Source organism: Topomyia yanbarensis, chromosome 3, assembly GCF_030247195.1.
Source record: "Topomyia yanbarensis strain Yona2022 chromosome 3, ASM3024719v1, whole genome shotgun sequence".
In the NCBI taxonomy this organism is placed as follows: domain Eukaryota; kingdom Metazoa; phylum Arthropoda; class Insecta; order Diptera; family Culicidae; genus Topomyia; species Topomyia yanbarensis.
In genome coordinates, this window is record NC_080672.1 from 248,275,700 (window position 1) to 248,290,757 (window position 15,058).

The following is a 15,058-nucleotide window of genomic DNA, read 5'->3' on the forward strand; positions in this document are numbered from 1 at the left end:
CGAAAAATAATGCCGTTTTCAACAATAACATTCATTTAATGTACACTAAATATGTAATATTTACGAAAACTTTCGTTCATCAAGCGGCCATTACTTCACACCACAATCTTTTTAGTCATCAATAGAAGGGGGCAGGTTGAATTAAAATCGAATTTGCCAGATCGATCCTTTTAGTTAGTTGAAAAATCGTTGTTGTCAAACATGGATCCTAAAATATCGATTGAAAAAATAATATGAATACGAAAACTTTCCTAAGATGAACGAAATGAAATCGTGCGACCAACGAAATCGTTCATCATATATATACACATTTATTGAAATACACGAAACATTTCGTTTCGTTCACAAAAAATAATTTCGTTATCAACGATTACATTCGTGCAATGTAAACTAAATAAGTAAAATTTACGAAAACTTTCGTTCTTCAAGCGGCCATTTCTTCGTGCCAGGTCTCGGTTTTTGTGTCCGTTAGTTTGGCCGTTTTATCGTGTGTTAAAGTTACCTTCGAACGCTAAGTTGTGGTAGATTGTGCGGGAGGAAGATCCTTGCGGATGCGGAAAGTGGAGTTGAACTTAGATACTCCTGTTTGGTGCATTAAATTGTTATTTTTGGAAGGTGTATGGCGACAGCGCAGTATCGAAAGAGCAGGCTTGTGTGAGGGGCGACTCACGGGAGTTTCTGGTTTTTGTATTCCGGAGTTTCCAAATATGTAGCCATACATGTGGCTGTGCTGACATCCGATGTCCATCGGCCCCATCAGAGGTGATGGTTGGCTACATTGAGTATCAGCAAAACGATAAGTACAAGTTTTTTATACATATCTTATATTAGCCTCTGTATATCTCATTGGCATTTTCAGCACCGCATCAATGCGAATTGCTTCAACAGAAAAATTAACATCGAGAGCCCCTCGGCTTAATCGATGGGGGTTTTGGAATAATGTATATATCATGTTGTATTTTGTGTGCGTTGCGCATGCGGGTGTGTGTAACACCACTGACGACGTGCAGCGCGCAACACACACACCCAGCCATTTCGTGTCCCGACTTGTCGACTTTAGGAGGGGCACACACCGTTCAGTCTGATGGGACGTTCTCTCACTTTTTCGTCCGCTAGTTGCTTGGCAGTGTATACTTCGACTCTGCATAGTGTCCTCTGGAATCATTTTCTTGCGACTGTTTTATGATTTGATGATATGATGATTGTGCCGTGGCGCCTGAAGGAAGGGGAAAGCATGGAGATACGCTTGTTAATTTTGTGTGCCCTGTGTGGAAGCACCTATAAGCTACCATTGACTAATCCAGTGCAGTTGTGTTAGTGCGAGATTGCGGTTGAGGCGAGTGGATTTTTTTGCCAAATGAGGTTGGGGAACGATTCGGACGATGCATTGGCTTCGTCCGTCGGCGGGGCGTCACCGTTCCGTCGGGATGAGTTCCGTGCAGTTCAATGAAGGCGCTGACACACAACAAGGGAAATGCATTTGACTTGCCCTGGCGGAGCGGTGGCGTTCCGTTGGCGTTGGCGGGGGCTGGTGTGTCGTCTGAGTCGTCCTTGAATCAGGTGGAAAATCGTACACATCCACATCGCTTATACATATCTAGCCAGGCATGTCGGGTGGTCCTGGATGCGAGAGACAGTTTTTCTTTTTTTTACTTTCTCTTTCGCTAATAACTCAGCCGTTTATACGTTTGTTCCTTAATTTTAATCATAATATGCTAGTCGAAATCGGAGTTTTTCGATATATCCTGAAAGAATATTGGAAAATTTTATGATGACGTAATAATCGAAAGAGAGGATAAACAGGGAGAGGCTCTCGTTTGTGCTTGGGATCATTTGACATGTTTGCCGGGATATATGCCAATACGCATTGGGACTGCGTGGGTGTCATAGACGTCAAATAAGTCAATTTGTTCGCACGCGGTAAGAAGGGTGGCGGGGGGGGGGGGGGCAAGTCATGCTTTGACGTCCACTTACACGATCCGTCGGTCTCCCATCACCAGCACGTTAACGGAAAGTCAAGATTGGTGACCCGCGGTTCCTGTGGACACGTTCGCGCGTACTGTCGATGGGTATTTTATTGCATAAATTGACATTATTTGTTTGTTTATTGTATGCGGAGGTTATCGGCTATTTTTGTACATATCATTTCTCATCCTTTTTATAGAGTGATTCGTCTTTGAGGATGAACCGCCTTGGTTGGTTGTTCAGGGTTTTTTTTCGATCTTGTTTTGTTGCAGGTGGGTGGTGGTCTTAATTTTGATTTCAGGATTGTGCATGTCTTGTAGTGTGTGGTTTTGGGAGTTCGTTGATTTAAGGGCGTTGAAGGAAGACACGTGTTCGCCGGTTGATGGCAGTCGGGATGGTATTTGTTTGTACTGAGCGGATTGATCTGTTAGTGTTTGTTGGACCAACTTGTTTGAGTGAAATGGTGACTGTTGAGTCGTGTGCGAGGGTTGGGTTTTGGGTTCGTGGGGGGGTTCACTTGCCGGTTTGCGGTAGTCAAACTTGCGCGAAGAGCGGAAGTTTTGTTGCCATGTTCGATGGTGTGCTTTTGGTCGATTGCGTCATGTTCATTGTAGTGGTTGTTCTCGAAGTGTTGCGTACTTTCATGCACTTTTATGTGGTGGTGATATTGGAGCTCGATTATTGTCGCATAGGGCGACAGTATCAGGGCGCTTTGTTATTTCTTGCATCTTCTGCTTTTACTGATATTAGTTTATTGTGGTTTTAAATTAGTGAAATACTTTTCTTCGTTCTTGTAATATTGTTCTAGTTATTAACATAAAAACACGCGCGCGTCATCGGTTGTATGTTCGACATATAAAGTCGGTCGTTTCAGGTAATTAGGAAGAACTGTTTTTATTCCCTTCAAAATGAATTTTAGTTAGCATAACAACGCGCGCGAATAATGGTGACATAAGAGTCCACATCCTATCAAATCATTTATGGAGAAAGAAACTAATACATTATTGTCATTTTTTTCATTTCTTATAATAATAAATACCAAAGTTTAGACACGATTAATTATACCAATACTTATACTACGAACCCTTCAAGGTATAAGCATATATATTTCGAAAAATGTCTCCAAGAAGTAAAGGTAATCGCTAATCGCTTTTTCATATATCGTATTGTTCTTGGAATGTTGTGCTTCACCGGAACACAGAAGCAAGGATTATTAAAATCGTCGACGGTTGATTCAATTAAACACAAGCAACACTCCCGACAGTCGGCTGTCCGGAGTTGAAGTTGCATTTTTTACAAACCGAGCATTTCCGAATTAATTCAATAAACGATAAAACTATCATCAATTCTTGGCAGCCGGCTGCCCAGATCAATTAACACATGATAACAGTTCTGAGAAAGACATAAATCGCATCACTTATCAAGGTGAATCCAGATTGTGTCTAACTCTTTACCCCACCCTACTAACAAAAACACCTTCCCGTGGCAAACGTGGAGATGCAGAGGTATACACGGTCTCCGTAACAACGTTTGTCACACTAACATTCCTTTCCTTCCCCGATGACTGTAAGGACGTGGCCAGCACCGTTATTGGCTTTTCAAAGTATAGAACTCTCGAAACGTGCACATTGAGAATGGATAGCTACTCCCAGGCCCCATTCGTTGATTCTCTGTGCAATTTCGCTAGTTCTGGTCAATCACAGAGTAGCAACTACGAATTGTACGGTCATCATGCTCATGCTCATGCTTAAGCGGCCATTTCTTCGTGCCACAATAAAATCGATTTGGCCACATCGATTTTTGTAAATAAAAAAAAATCTATGTTGTCAAACATCGATCCCAAAAGTTCGATTGAAAACAATAAGAGGGTAATAAATACGAACACTTTTCTAAGATAAACGAAATTAATTCGTGCGACCAACGAAATCGTTCGTAATATACACACGCGTTTATTAACAAAACATTTCGTTTCATTCACGAAAAATAATGTCGTTATCAACGATAACATTCGTGCAATATACATTAAACGTGTAAAATTTACAAAAGATTTTGTTCACCAAGCGGCCATTCTTGTTCATGAAATGAACAAGAAAACGACGAATGAATTCGTGCATTTTATGATCGATTTCATTATATTTTCGAATTTATATTGTCCGTGCACACATTGAAAAAAGTTATAATAAAAAACTAGATTTAAGGGGGTTGCCATAGAAAACGCCTTATAAATCGATAATTTTTAGTCCTACAAGCTCAAATTCTTCAACAAAATTCGGTGCTATGAGCATTTCTAAAACTTTGGTGAAGACACCAACTTTCTACCTCATCAGTAAAAAAGTTATTTTTTAGTTCCATCATAGTAAGCCATGCCAAATTTCAATTTTTATCAGTTTGTGGGGAATATTCATACGAACAATTTCTCCAAAGACACCCTGTGAATATTTTCGATGGTTTGGCCTCTAGTGAATTAAGTTCATGTTTTTGGTGTTTCCGACCACTGTGCGTGGCTGTTCATCGTTATATAAAAGTTTCCTTTGTAGATAATTTCTGTACCACCATCTGTATGGATAAATTTTGAACATGCGCTGAGCCACAACTATTAACCTAAAACAATTTCTGAAATGTCTGTTTTTATTTTCCAGAGTGAAAGTAATGGAATGTTCAGCCAAAGAAGACGTGAACATTATCGATATATTCAAAACATTCGTCTCACTATCCCGTATAATTCCGGCAAACGGAAATAGCGACTCAACGTCGGGACTGAAAAGGCGTTCATCTGCTTATGTTAGTGCTAGTAGTAAAGGTATGATCAATCGTTTGCATGCTTATGCTACATAAAATGATTCGAATATTCCTTTAATTTCAACAGCAAAATCCAGAATCGGAAGTCCGTCCATTGGTTGTGAAAAAATGAAAGAAACTTCATATCTCACCGCTGGGTGTAGCGAAGCTTCGACCAGTGATTCAAAGTCCAAACCAAGATCTAGGTACGTTTGGATCGGATACTGTTCGTTTATCATAAAAAATATGTACTATGTACAAGTTTACACAAAATTTTGCGATATAAGCACTAGCGTTTTAGTATAACATATTGTTTAATATTGCAGGTCCCTGATCCGAAGATCATCCAGGAAAACCAAACAACAAATACAGAACGCGTCCGGAACGGAAGACTGTAATATACAGTAAATTACCTGTTTGATATCACATCAATCACATTTTCCGTGCACTGCGAACCATAACAGCATTAATATAAGTTGTACCTCTTATTTATTATACATTGTGTTTTATGACCACAACCAGTATTTTATAAAGATTATTGTGAATGATTCAATAATCGATGCGAAGTGAATTGTGATCCGTAATAAATTATATTAATTAAAATCAAAGTATTAAAATCCTACAAAGGATTTACCAACCAACTAGCTTACGGTATCAGAAGATAGAATAAATCAAACTACATGATAAGCTGTAATCACTAAGTAGGGTAGTTTTGTTGGAGAATAAGGTGGATCAGTATATCTTCCTTCACGAAGGAAACTTCTAAAGCGGTGTCACATAAACGAAGTAAGCAATTGGTAACCTACTAGGAAATGTAATGTTTTCGTACTCGTTTGCTGTAATGTGAACAGTGAGACGATAAAATGTGACCAGCGTGCGATGCGAAGAATTTATGAAAAAGGAACAATATTCTTAGATAGGAGCTTGTTGAAATTTAAACTTGTTGATTAACAATAACTAAACTGTAGTTGGTGTGCATGTTGAATTTAGTAGTCGCAATCACGTATGATTAAAAGACACATTCTTTCGTGGCTTTACAACGATTTGACGAATCTTCATTCGACAAATGTGTCATAACTTTATGAAATGAACACTTACATCAAAGCTTATTACAGATTCAGAAAGTAGGCAAAATTTCACGAAAGATTCAATCAACATTAACTGAATATACTGGAAGAGGATTGTTTTATGACCGATAATGTAACGTGACGTCACAACACGTGACAAATCAGAACTTTCAACGTATTCCAAAAAAAGTCAAATCATCAAATTCTAGTATATTCAGATTATGTTGATTGAATCTTTTGTGAAATTTTGTCTACTTTCCGATTCTGTAACAAGTTTTGATTTAGACGTTCATTTGATAAAGTTATAACATATTTGTCGAATGAAGATTCGTCAAATCGTTGTAAAGTCACGAAAGAACGTGTCATAAAATGCTTTTCATTTAGTTTAACTCTGCAATGATTTAATGCTTTCGACTCGATTCTACGATATTTTAACTCTACATCTCCTGATTGATCCATATCTATAATCCATAATAATACAAAATGCAGAAGAGGACAATTTACCATAATTTGATTTTTATTAAATATATGTGGTCCGTTACTAACGCAGCGTGAGGTTGAAAAGTTTTGAGGTTTTAGGATTACATCGCTCACTCACTATGTACAGCGTGGTTGGATAAATTAGCCAAACCGGGTTTTGACACTCCGTGTACACAACATTCTGTCGTATACAGGATGGAACAGCGCCGGGATCCGTTCCTGCCACACACTTTATTATTATGTGAATTCCATGAAATGATTCTCACCTAACGTATGGAGGCTGGTAAAAATTAAAAATGGCTTGCAAATAAGCCTCGGCCGTGTTGAGGCCTGGACACGACACGGGTGTAGTGGGAATAGCGCTTTAGTTATTCTATTTGAATCCTTTGTAATTTTTCGTGTGACTATGTTTAACACATTCTATGTGTTATATTTACGACCCAATCTACTTTTAAAATTATTTCTAGAATCCTTTCCCGAAAAATACATATTTTCAAATCAAAGTGATATTTCTTTTAGGAGCTTTTGTAGTTCATAAAATTACAAAATATTAATTTCTGGTAACTCGTAAACTATTTAAACCATGGACAAACTTTCCAAATCATAAACATCTTTCTATCGAACATGTCAATGTCCACATATCGTGCAAAGTAAACGAACATTCTTCTTTCGGAGAACATGAAACAAAAGTTTTAGCATTGATTGAAATAATATTATAGAGAATTATTTCAATCGACTAAACAAGATACTTTATTCATTTTATTATATTCTTTTGTAACAATGTACAATAAATGACATAATAGAGTATTATAAAAAAGGTGCTGTAAGCCTCTAAACAGTAACGTTTCTGTTCACTCGGTATGTTTTTTTGTGTAACTCGATTGAAGTCACTCAAAGTTACAGCAAAAATGTGGCTGCCAGAAACAAAGAAGTATTCATCATTTCATGCAGTGCTGTGCATTCCTCTGTGTGGCATTCTAATAATGCACAGACTTTAGTTTGGCTTAGCAATATGCACAATGCTATATATCTATGCTCCCTGAGAGAGAATAATTTAGGTAAATAATACCTAGTGGTAACCTTTCTTTAGAAGATACTCTAAGATCTAAGTCTTCCACGGTCGCGCATTAATCCAGTGGAGTACGATTTCTGGATTGCTACAAGCAAACCATTCCACTTCTAAGTGTGAAACGATCCCACCACCTTCGTCATTAATGTTGAACGGAGAATTGTACAAAAATCGAAACGAAAGAACCTTTTTTTCCACACCTTGTTCTAGATCTTCATAACAACCAATAAGCAGTGCTGTAACAAGATTCTACATAAGGTGATTGATTTTCATGTAGATCTAACACAAAGTATAGGTAGAGAAAAACTGCTTTTTTCGTTTTCAATATTCGTGATATTCGCCTAAAATTTGCTTTATTTTCAGCAAAAACATACGTTTTAATTTACAACGACACACTTTAGCTTACTCCCCCATACACCAGAAAATGTCGCATTTTGTCATACAATGACCACTATCACGACCACTACCGCTAAAAAATACATAATTTATGAACAAATCCATTATTTGTCTGCGGATGTAAATCATTATTGTCCTAAGTAACCTATTGTGATTGAATCTTTGGCTCAAAATCTCATCGAAATCGCCAGATAAACATTTTAAATATAGTGACTTTGTCGAATTATATTCAAACCAAACAACATGTAAGCATTAAATGATTGCAAGTTGAAGAATTATTTTAATGTTTGATACGTGATTAGGTCAACTCCTTGTTCCAATTTTTGTTCAACAAATTTCGGGGTTATATATGTTGAGGTGCGGGGAAATAGGGAAAGGTTTGAATTTTTGAAAAGGTTGTATTGAAAACTTTGTCGGCAATCCCAGTCACCGCAACGACGTTTTTTTTTGGAAAGAAAATATGATTTCGGGATATTCGCGTTTAAAATTTCAAATATATGCCACGTGTCGTAAGGGAGCCAGATGAAAAACGCTGTATCCTTGGTTTTATTGTTTGGATCTCTATAAATAGTTCGATAACATTCTTCTGAATTTATAGTTTAAGGTAGAAGAATACTTGAAAACCTTCGATTTTTTGACCGACCTCAACATATATAATCCCTTTATTCAGCACAAACAATGTAGTTCCTCTTGTCTACGCTATAGCCTCTGTAAATGTGACCTATAAAAAGTGCCCGTTTTTACTTGCACAACTGTTCAACGACGTTACCAAACAATGATATCCCTCCATCACACACATAGACTCACTGAGAAATACTTGGCAATTAGTGCCGTATCTAGTGTATGCCAGAATTATGTGAAGATAGAATGTTAGTCAGATTCGTATAAAAGCACAGTTCTTTAGATCTTCAGCGTTAAACAATTTTTGAACTGTATTATCGAGTTGAAACAATCATATTTAACTCTCTTGTATCACACCCATTGTAATTTTTTTTTAAATGTTGGAAGTTTAGAATTTTTATGCAACATTTAGTTGACTGAAGCTCTCCTTAACACACCAATATATAGGCTGACGGCAGGACTCTAGAGTCAGGAAAAACTCGTGTATTGATTTGGGTCATACCTTATTAACTTGAGGCGCTTGGACACATTACAAACTAATTTTATTTAACGATATAGCTTAAATGGCCTGAGTAGCGGTACATGAACGAAGTAGGATTCAAATCATTTTGTTTCTCTCTCTCTCTCTCTCTCTCTCTCTCTCTATGAAGGACTTAGACCAAGAACCGCCACCGATACAGCATTGACTGGTGGATCAATGCCCGGCAAATACAATAAGCGACATATATTTGGTCACATCTTCATACACGTCACTCTTGTTTTGAAATTTTAAGAGCACATACTGCTGTTCTACGCATAATTGTCCCATGTATACAGGAAATCCCATAGAACATGGGACAATTAAGCTTATAACGGCAGCATACTCCTATGGCAATTTGGCAGTATTAGCTGTTTTTCGTTTTCCGTTTTGTATACATCTACAGTTCCTATTCTCTTGTAACAGTTTTCTCCATTTTTAGCCTTAGAAAATGATGAAGCTTTTTTCACATTCTGTCTACAAACTTCTTCATATCTACCTCCGTCGTCCCGGCTAGCAATTGTCCACATATATCATGCCACCTTCTGATTTAGCATACAAGCTTTATGAGGGCATTGTACAGCTTCGCATCGAAGAGACCTTTTATGTTACATATCTTTTAGTCTACGAACTATGGAACGCTGCGGTTGCCGCCAAAGAATCTCTTCTTTAAGAATTTAGTTGATACACCGTGGTTTTAACGTCAAGAGATAAAGAGTTGGTCATTTTGTCAGATAGCCAGGCCGGGTTATGAGTTTTGGAATCGAGTTGATTAACAAAGGAGAAACATTATGTTTCGCATGTCCAGAGCCATGCTTGGATTTGGACCTATAAATTTTAAGGAAAACCTCGATGAGTGGAAGCAAATGATGAAAACTGGCGTCCATGTCGTGAACTTCTATGTTGATTGATGGCTGTTGCTATCCGGATGCATCGCGTGGTGTCAGATGTCACAACGCGGTGTATTATTGAAATGTTGAATCCGCAGTTTAACATGGATCTCTGTTCCATGATTCTCTATGTTAGAGGTGCAGTTTATTGTACAAAAGAAATTTGTGTGAAAGTATTGATCAGATAAAAAATGTCATGTTATTGGCGAAGCATCACCATCTACTTTTTTATTCCCTGTGGTGGTCTACCTTGAAAAATCTTATGAAGTACCAACTCCAGCCAATTCAAATCGAAGCTCGTCTCGTTACACCAGCGCTTCTCGAGACGCTAGCTTAGGTGTTGATTCAACATGGACCATTGCAAGAGTGTACATCGATTAAGCTATCGACACGTGGTCCAAGTTCCATGGGAAATGTGCATGCAGCGCTGTAACATATTCCTTCACACCCATTTGTAAAAATTATCAACGTCATGCTGCAACTCACGGCAATCCTTAAAACAAGGAATGTTATTTTTCCTTATGACAAAAAAATTCAAGTCATCGACGAAGAACAGTTTTTCCCCACAAATTAAAACGAAAACCACATCGTTAACGAGAATTTTCTACAGTGAGAACCAACTATTCAGAAATAGTGGAAAAGCTGGAAAAGTAGTTGGATCATTTTGCCTTCGGTTTTATTGTAGGAGTTTGTTGAATGTGGTTCATATATTCTTTGTACAACAGCTTATTGTAACAGCGGTACTCAGAGGACATCATACATGCAACGCACGTAGAGCTTTGGCACCAGTTCATTTTAGATTCCGCATAGCTTTAGACCAGGGAGGTTTCCTAGGAGGTTGACATTTCGCCAAGGATGTTTCAACACATCACAACAGTAATAGGTGGAGAGGACAACGGGTTAGGGTAATCATATTCCTGCATAGAAGTCTACATAAGTCCTAATTGGTAGAAATAACCAAGGACTACCATTGCATCATTGACTTCTAGATTGTCTAGATTGAGCTGCGTAACATTGTAGTTAAGTTGTTTTCCGGTAGGAATGTAAGTAGCTCCAGCTACACAACAAATGGTAAATACGGAAGAAGAACAATGTAAACTCCTGCGTCACGACTATAGAATCTGTCGTTATCGCTACGACCGGCACAATATCATCCTTGAAGAGCTGCGTCGATGTAATACGATCTTCAAGCTGCAATGTTTCTGCCAGAATGTATATGTCGCAGTCGTTGCAACGCGTCCTCGATTTTCGTCTTTAGTCCTCAGAATTTCCGTAGTACGATCTCCACAACAGGCGTTCTGGTGATGGGAGCGCAGTCTAAAAATGATTATTTTCGAGGTATTTTGAGCTACATGAATAATGGCGGAGGCAAATAAATTGTCTGAAACATTCACATTTCTTAAATCGACAACGCTGAGGAAAACTTTCGTAGAAATTGTAGGGTTCTTTCACGTAATTTTTTTTAGTTTCTTCTCCAGCCAGTCAGCACGATGAACTGTGATATCGCAGTTAACGCTGAGACGACATGCGCTATGCGAGAAAAACAACGGGGCATTGAATCGTTTCATTAAATACCATCAAATCGTTCAATGTAGCAATGAGCGTTTCAGAAATTTCATCGGAATCAAGGCCAGCTTATAGAAACGTATTTTTTTGTCGATCACAAAGCATTCAAAGACGTTTTGGAATCTATTGTGTTATAAGTTATCGCATACGGTATAATCATGCGATTATTGACGATTAACATACATACGTCTTGATGATACAATCCTATGAACAGATACGTGGCTTATGGATCTTCGTAGCTTTCAAACCAAACATTAATTTGTATTGTAATATATTAACTTTTTAACTAGACCTCTAACAAAAATTTCAAAATTTGCACTTTTCCTAATTATTTGGTCTACAATTTTTAACCAAATCTTTGAAGTTATTGGCACTCCCTTTCGTTTTCAGATTTATTAGGTCTTCATTATTTATTACAAGAAAAATAACATGCCTGAAAAAAAGAACTATTCATAGTGTCGGACAAAACAATAAGATCACTATATTTAAGATGGAAAAATAGTCATTTTCTATATTTTCTTTCTTTGAATATCGAGTTATTTTTACGCAAAACATTTCATTTAATATTGAGTTCTACAAGATGACGACACGAATGAACTCATGGTGAATGACGTTCATGTTTGGCAATTCTCGGTGGTTTGTTTACTTCGTCAGTTGCAAGAGTGCGAGTGCAACGGGTGCTCATCTGTTACATTCGCACTCACGTAACTCCCGTGTAAACAAACCGCCGAGAACTGTCAAACGAAGTTCATCCGGCTCATTTTGTGGGGTTGTATCGGTTGGTGCAAAAACCTAATTGCGTTTATTAATAAAATGAGAATAGAACATATCCACCGCCTTTGTTAAGAAATTAAAAGAAAGTATATTTGAGCTTCGAAAAATTGGTGGCAAAACAACATGACCACTTTAAAACGCCTTTGTAAAAATGAATAAATGAGTTAATGATCTAGTCTCATGATTCTATCATTAGTATCTGTTAGTATAACTAATATTTGTTTTTAAGTAGAAGGATCAGCTCTACAGCCACATTGCGATATGTAGTAGTTGGGGTGCCAGAGCAAGCGTCTTGGATATCTCTCCACTATTCTTCATTATTTGAGGTGTTTTAGGGACAATTGCACCAACTCCGAACCAAGAAAACAACCCTCAACCAAAAAATTCTCTCTTCCGTGCTTAAATGTACTGTGACTAACATTGTGAATTCTCTGAACTTAGAATTAATTTCCCAATTTTTTTTAATTTTTGAATAGAGATGTTTTAATCTTAGGGTCATTCGGCTCTTTATCGGGTTAGAGAAATCTCTTTAGAAAAATTTCTAACCCTATGTGCGGGGTAGGGAATTGAACCCAGGTGAGCTGCATACCAGGCAATCGATTTACCAACTACGCTATCTCCACCCCCCTCGAACTAATCGTTTGCCCTCAGATCCAACCATTTAACACCATTATTAATTGTTCCAACTGATCAGAAGATGTCTTGCCATCTTCGGAACCAACCCATTTTATTTGCTCTTTGGCGAACTACTGTCGAGTCTCCACTCTCCAGAGGAGGAGTTCTGCATGACACAGATTATTTCAGATCAACCGTGATCTTCGATACTGGTTTCAATGTATACATAGTGGAAAGTTGTTTGATAGAAGTATCATCAACAGCGATAGTTTTTCTGCGCGTTCTGTTGCTATACGTGGTTTTGCATCATGACCATCATGACCATCATCGCCATTTTTGATATTTCTCCTAAGTTTAACATAACAACAAATAACAAAGGTGGACCTATTTTGTGCAGCGTGGTCTTTTGACATTCCTTGAACGTGTCTGATCAATTTGCATCACTTAACTTTTCACGCCACAAAGTTGGTAACGCTCACTATCACATAATTACTAGTATCCACCGCTTGATGACATCACCTTAATCATAACGTCGAGGATAGTGGCGCAAAAAGAAATGTCAACGCCTCAGTGATCTTATTGTTTCGTTCGTAACTATACATCTATTGTGAGATTTTTTATAAAGTACAATTTCCTACGCATAAAATACTAATATTAGTCCAAAATCTTACACTACAAGCAAAATACTATTATCCTATAATTGGAATAACATATGCTGTTACAGGTTTTGTTGTTTGATACTCTATGCTTTTAGTACAACTAAATAAAGCTTTCATAAAAATTAAGGCGGTCTTGTAAGAGCTTAATCAGAATTTCAAACACACTTTTTGGGTACAGGATAGTCACAACCATTCACAATACAAGTCCCATTTAAACTAATATACCCAATTGAATTCTTAGCTCTAACTTTTTTTTTAATTTTAAGGATATATTACTATCTGACCAACCAAACCATGAAGTATTTGAAAAGACTATACAAATAATATCATATTGCTCTAATTATTACACCGTAATGTAAATTAGCTCAGAATTCCCTTTTGATAGCTCCCAGTGACGTAATTCACGCTCACTAAGTGTACAAGTACGAAAGTTTGTTAATATTTGGATGGTTATACAACAAAACATCATATTGAAAATAATGATGATCTGTATGATTAGATCGTTATCATGAATAGCTTGCATTTGGATTATTCCTAAGAATTGTTGGAATGCTAAAAAATAAATGATAAAAAATATAGAATTATTTTTTTCCTTCTTCGAAATCCACTAAACAACACAAAAAACTATAAGGAGTTCAATTGTATTACCATTCGCAGATCTTTGTATCTGTGTCGAACTCCGGACCAGCCCAGACGGTAGAAAATTACTGGAAGCTATTTAACATTACTTTTCCTCACAGAGCTTCTTCGTAAGCGAGCCACGCACTGTACGGGACGATTATTTACCCTTGCATACCCAACTTTTTACGAGCATTGTTAAAAAGTTCTGGGGTCTGGCAGGCACCCAAGTAGCAATTGCAACTTGTTGAAAGTTTTAAATGTTGCACAACTGCTACACAATATTTTTTATTGTTGGATATATTTGAAATGAATTTCACCGGGTTTTTAAACTGGTTGTGCATCTATGTAACTATAGAGCAGGCCAATAGTGTTAAGTATGCAAACATCAATAACAGTTGTGAAACTAATCAGAAACTTTTCTAACTTGCACAAACAGTCTAACAAGTTGCAAATGCCTCTTTGTTCCACCCTAAAACAGAACTGTCCAACTACCGAGTGCTCGACAAATGGCACAGCTATTGTTTTCATTATTTTGCTGCAATTAGGAACATGTTGCACAACATACAAACAAAGTGCGCTTTTCCCATAACATAGTTGTTACCAAGAGAGTTACAAATACTATACAGTAACAAAGCGTGCTACTTGGGCAGAACGTCGACAGTAAAAAAGTTCTGGGAGTCTGGGAGGCAGCGCTCTATCAGAAAGTCTTTCATCGGAATTCGATCACCACCACCACCGACTTTTTCGGATTTACACGAAGGCAAACGTTTCATGCACTATCAGCAAACGTTTCATGCTGAGATGGTCCTTGCAAGACCGGCGAGGAATTTTTAGTACTAAAAAACGACATTGACGTAAATCAGAAACATCAGCGATCCCAAGTAGCTTCCCTGCGCTATGCCTGACAATCTCCATTGATAACCATTATCCCTCGATTTGGGAGCTGCAAAATCTACCGTTGTTACCAAAAAATTGTACGTTTAATCGATTTTTATATGAAAACTGGCGGTTAGCTTAGTGTAAATGATATCAGTTTGAGC

The 15,058-nt window shown here is 37.5% G+C and overlaps 1 protein-coding gene across 1 annotated transcript in view; it reads left to right on the forward strand.

Annotated features, from left to right (window-relative positions):
• Positions 1 to 13,978, forward strand: part of LOC131693308 (GTP-binding protein Di-Ras1) — a 133,856-nt gene extending 119,878 nt beyond the window's left edge. Inside the window, exons 4-6 of the mRNA XM_058981022.1 lie at positions 4,605 to 4,765; positions 4,832 to 4,949; positions 5,070 to 13,978. Coding sequence (XP_058837005.1) covers positions 4,605 to 4,765; positions 4,832 to 4,949; positions 5,070 to 5,151 — 361 coding nt within the window. The 3' untranslated portion in view covers positions 5,152 to 13,978. The remainder of the gene's footprint in view (positions 1 to 4,604; positions 4,766 to 4,831; positions 4,950 to 5,069) is intronic.
• Positions 13,979 to 15,058: the final 1,080 nt, after the last annotated feature.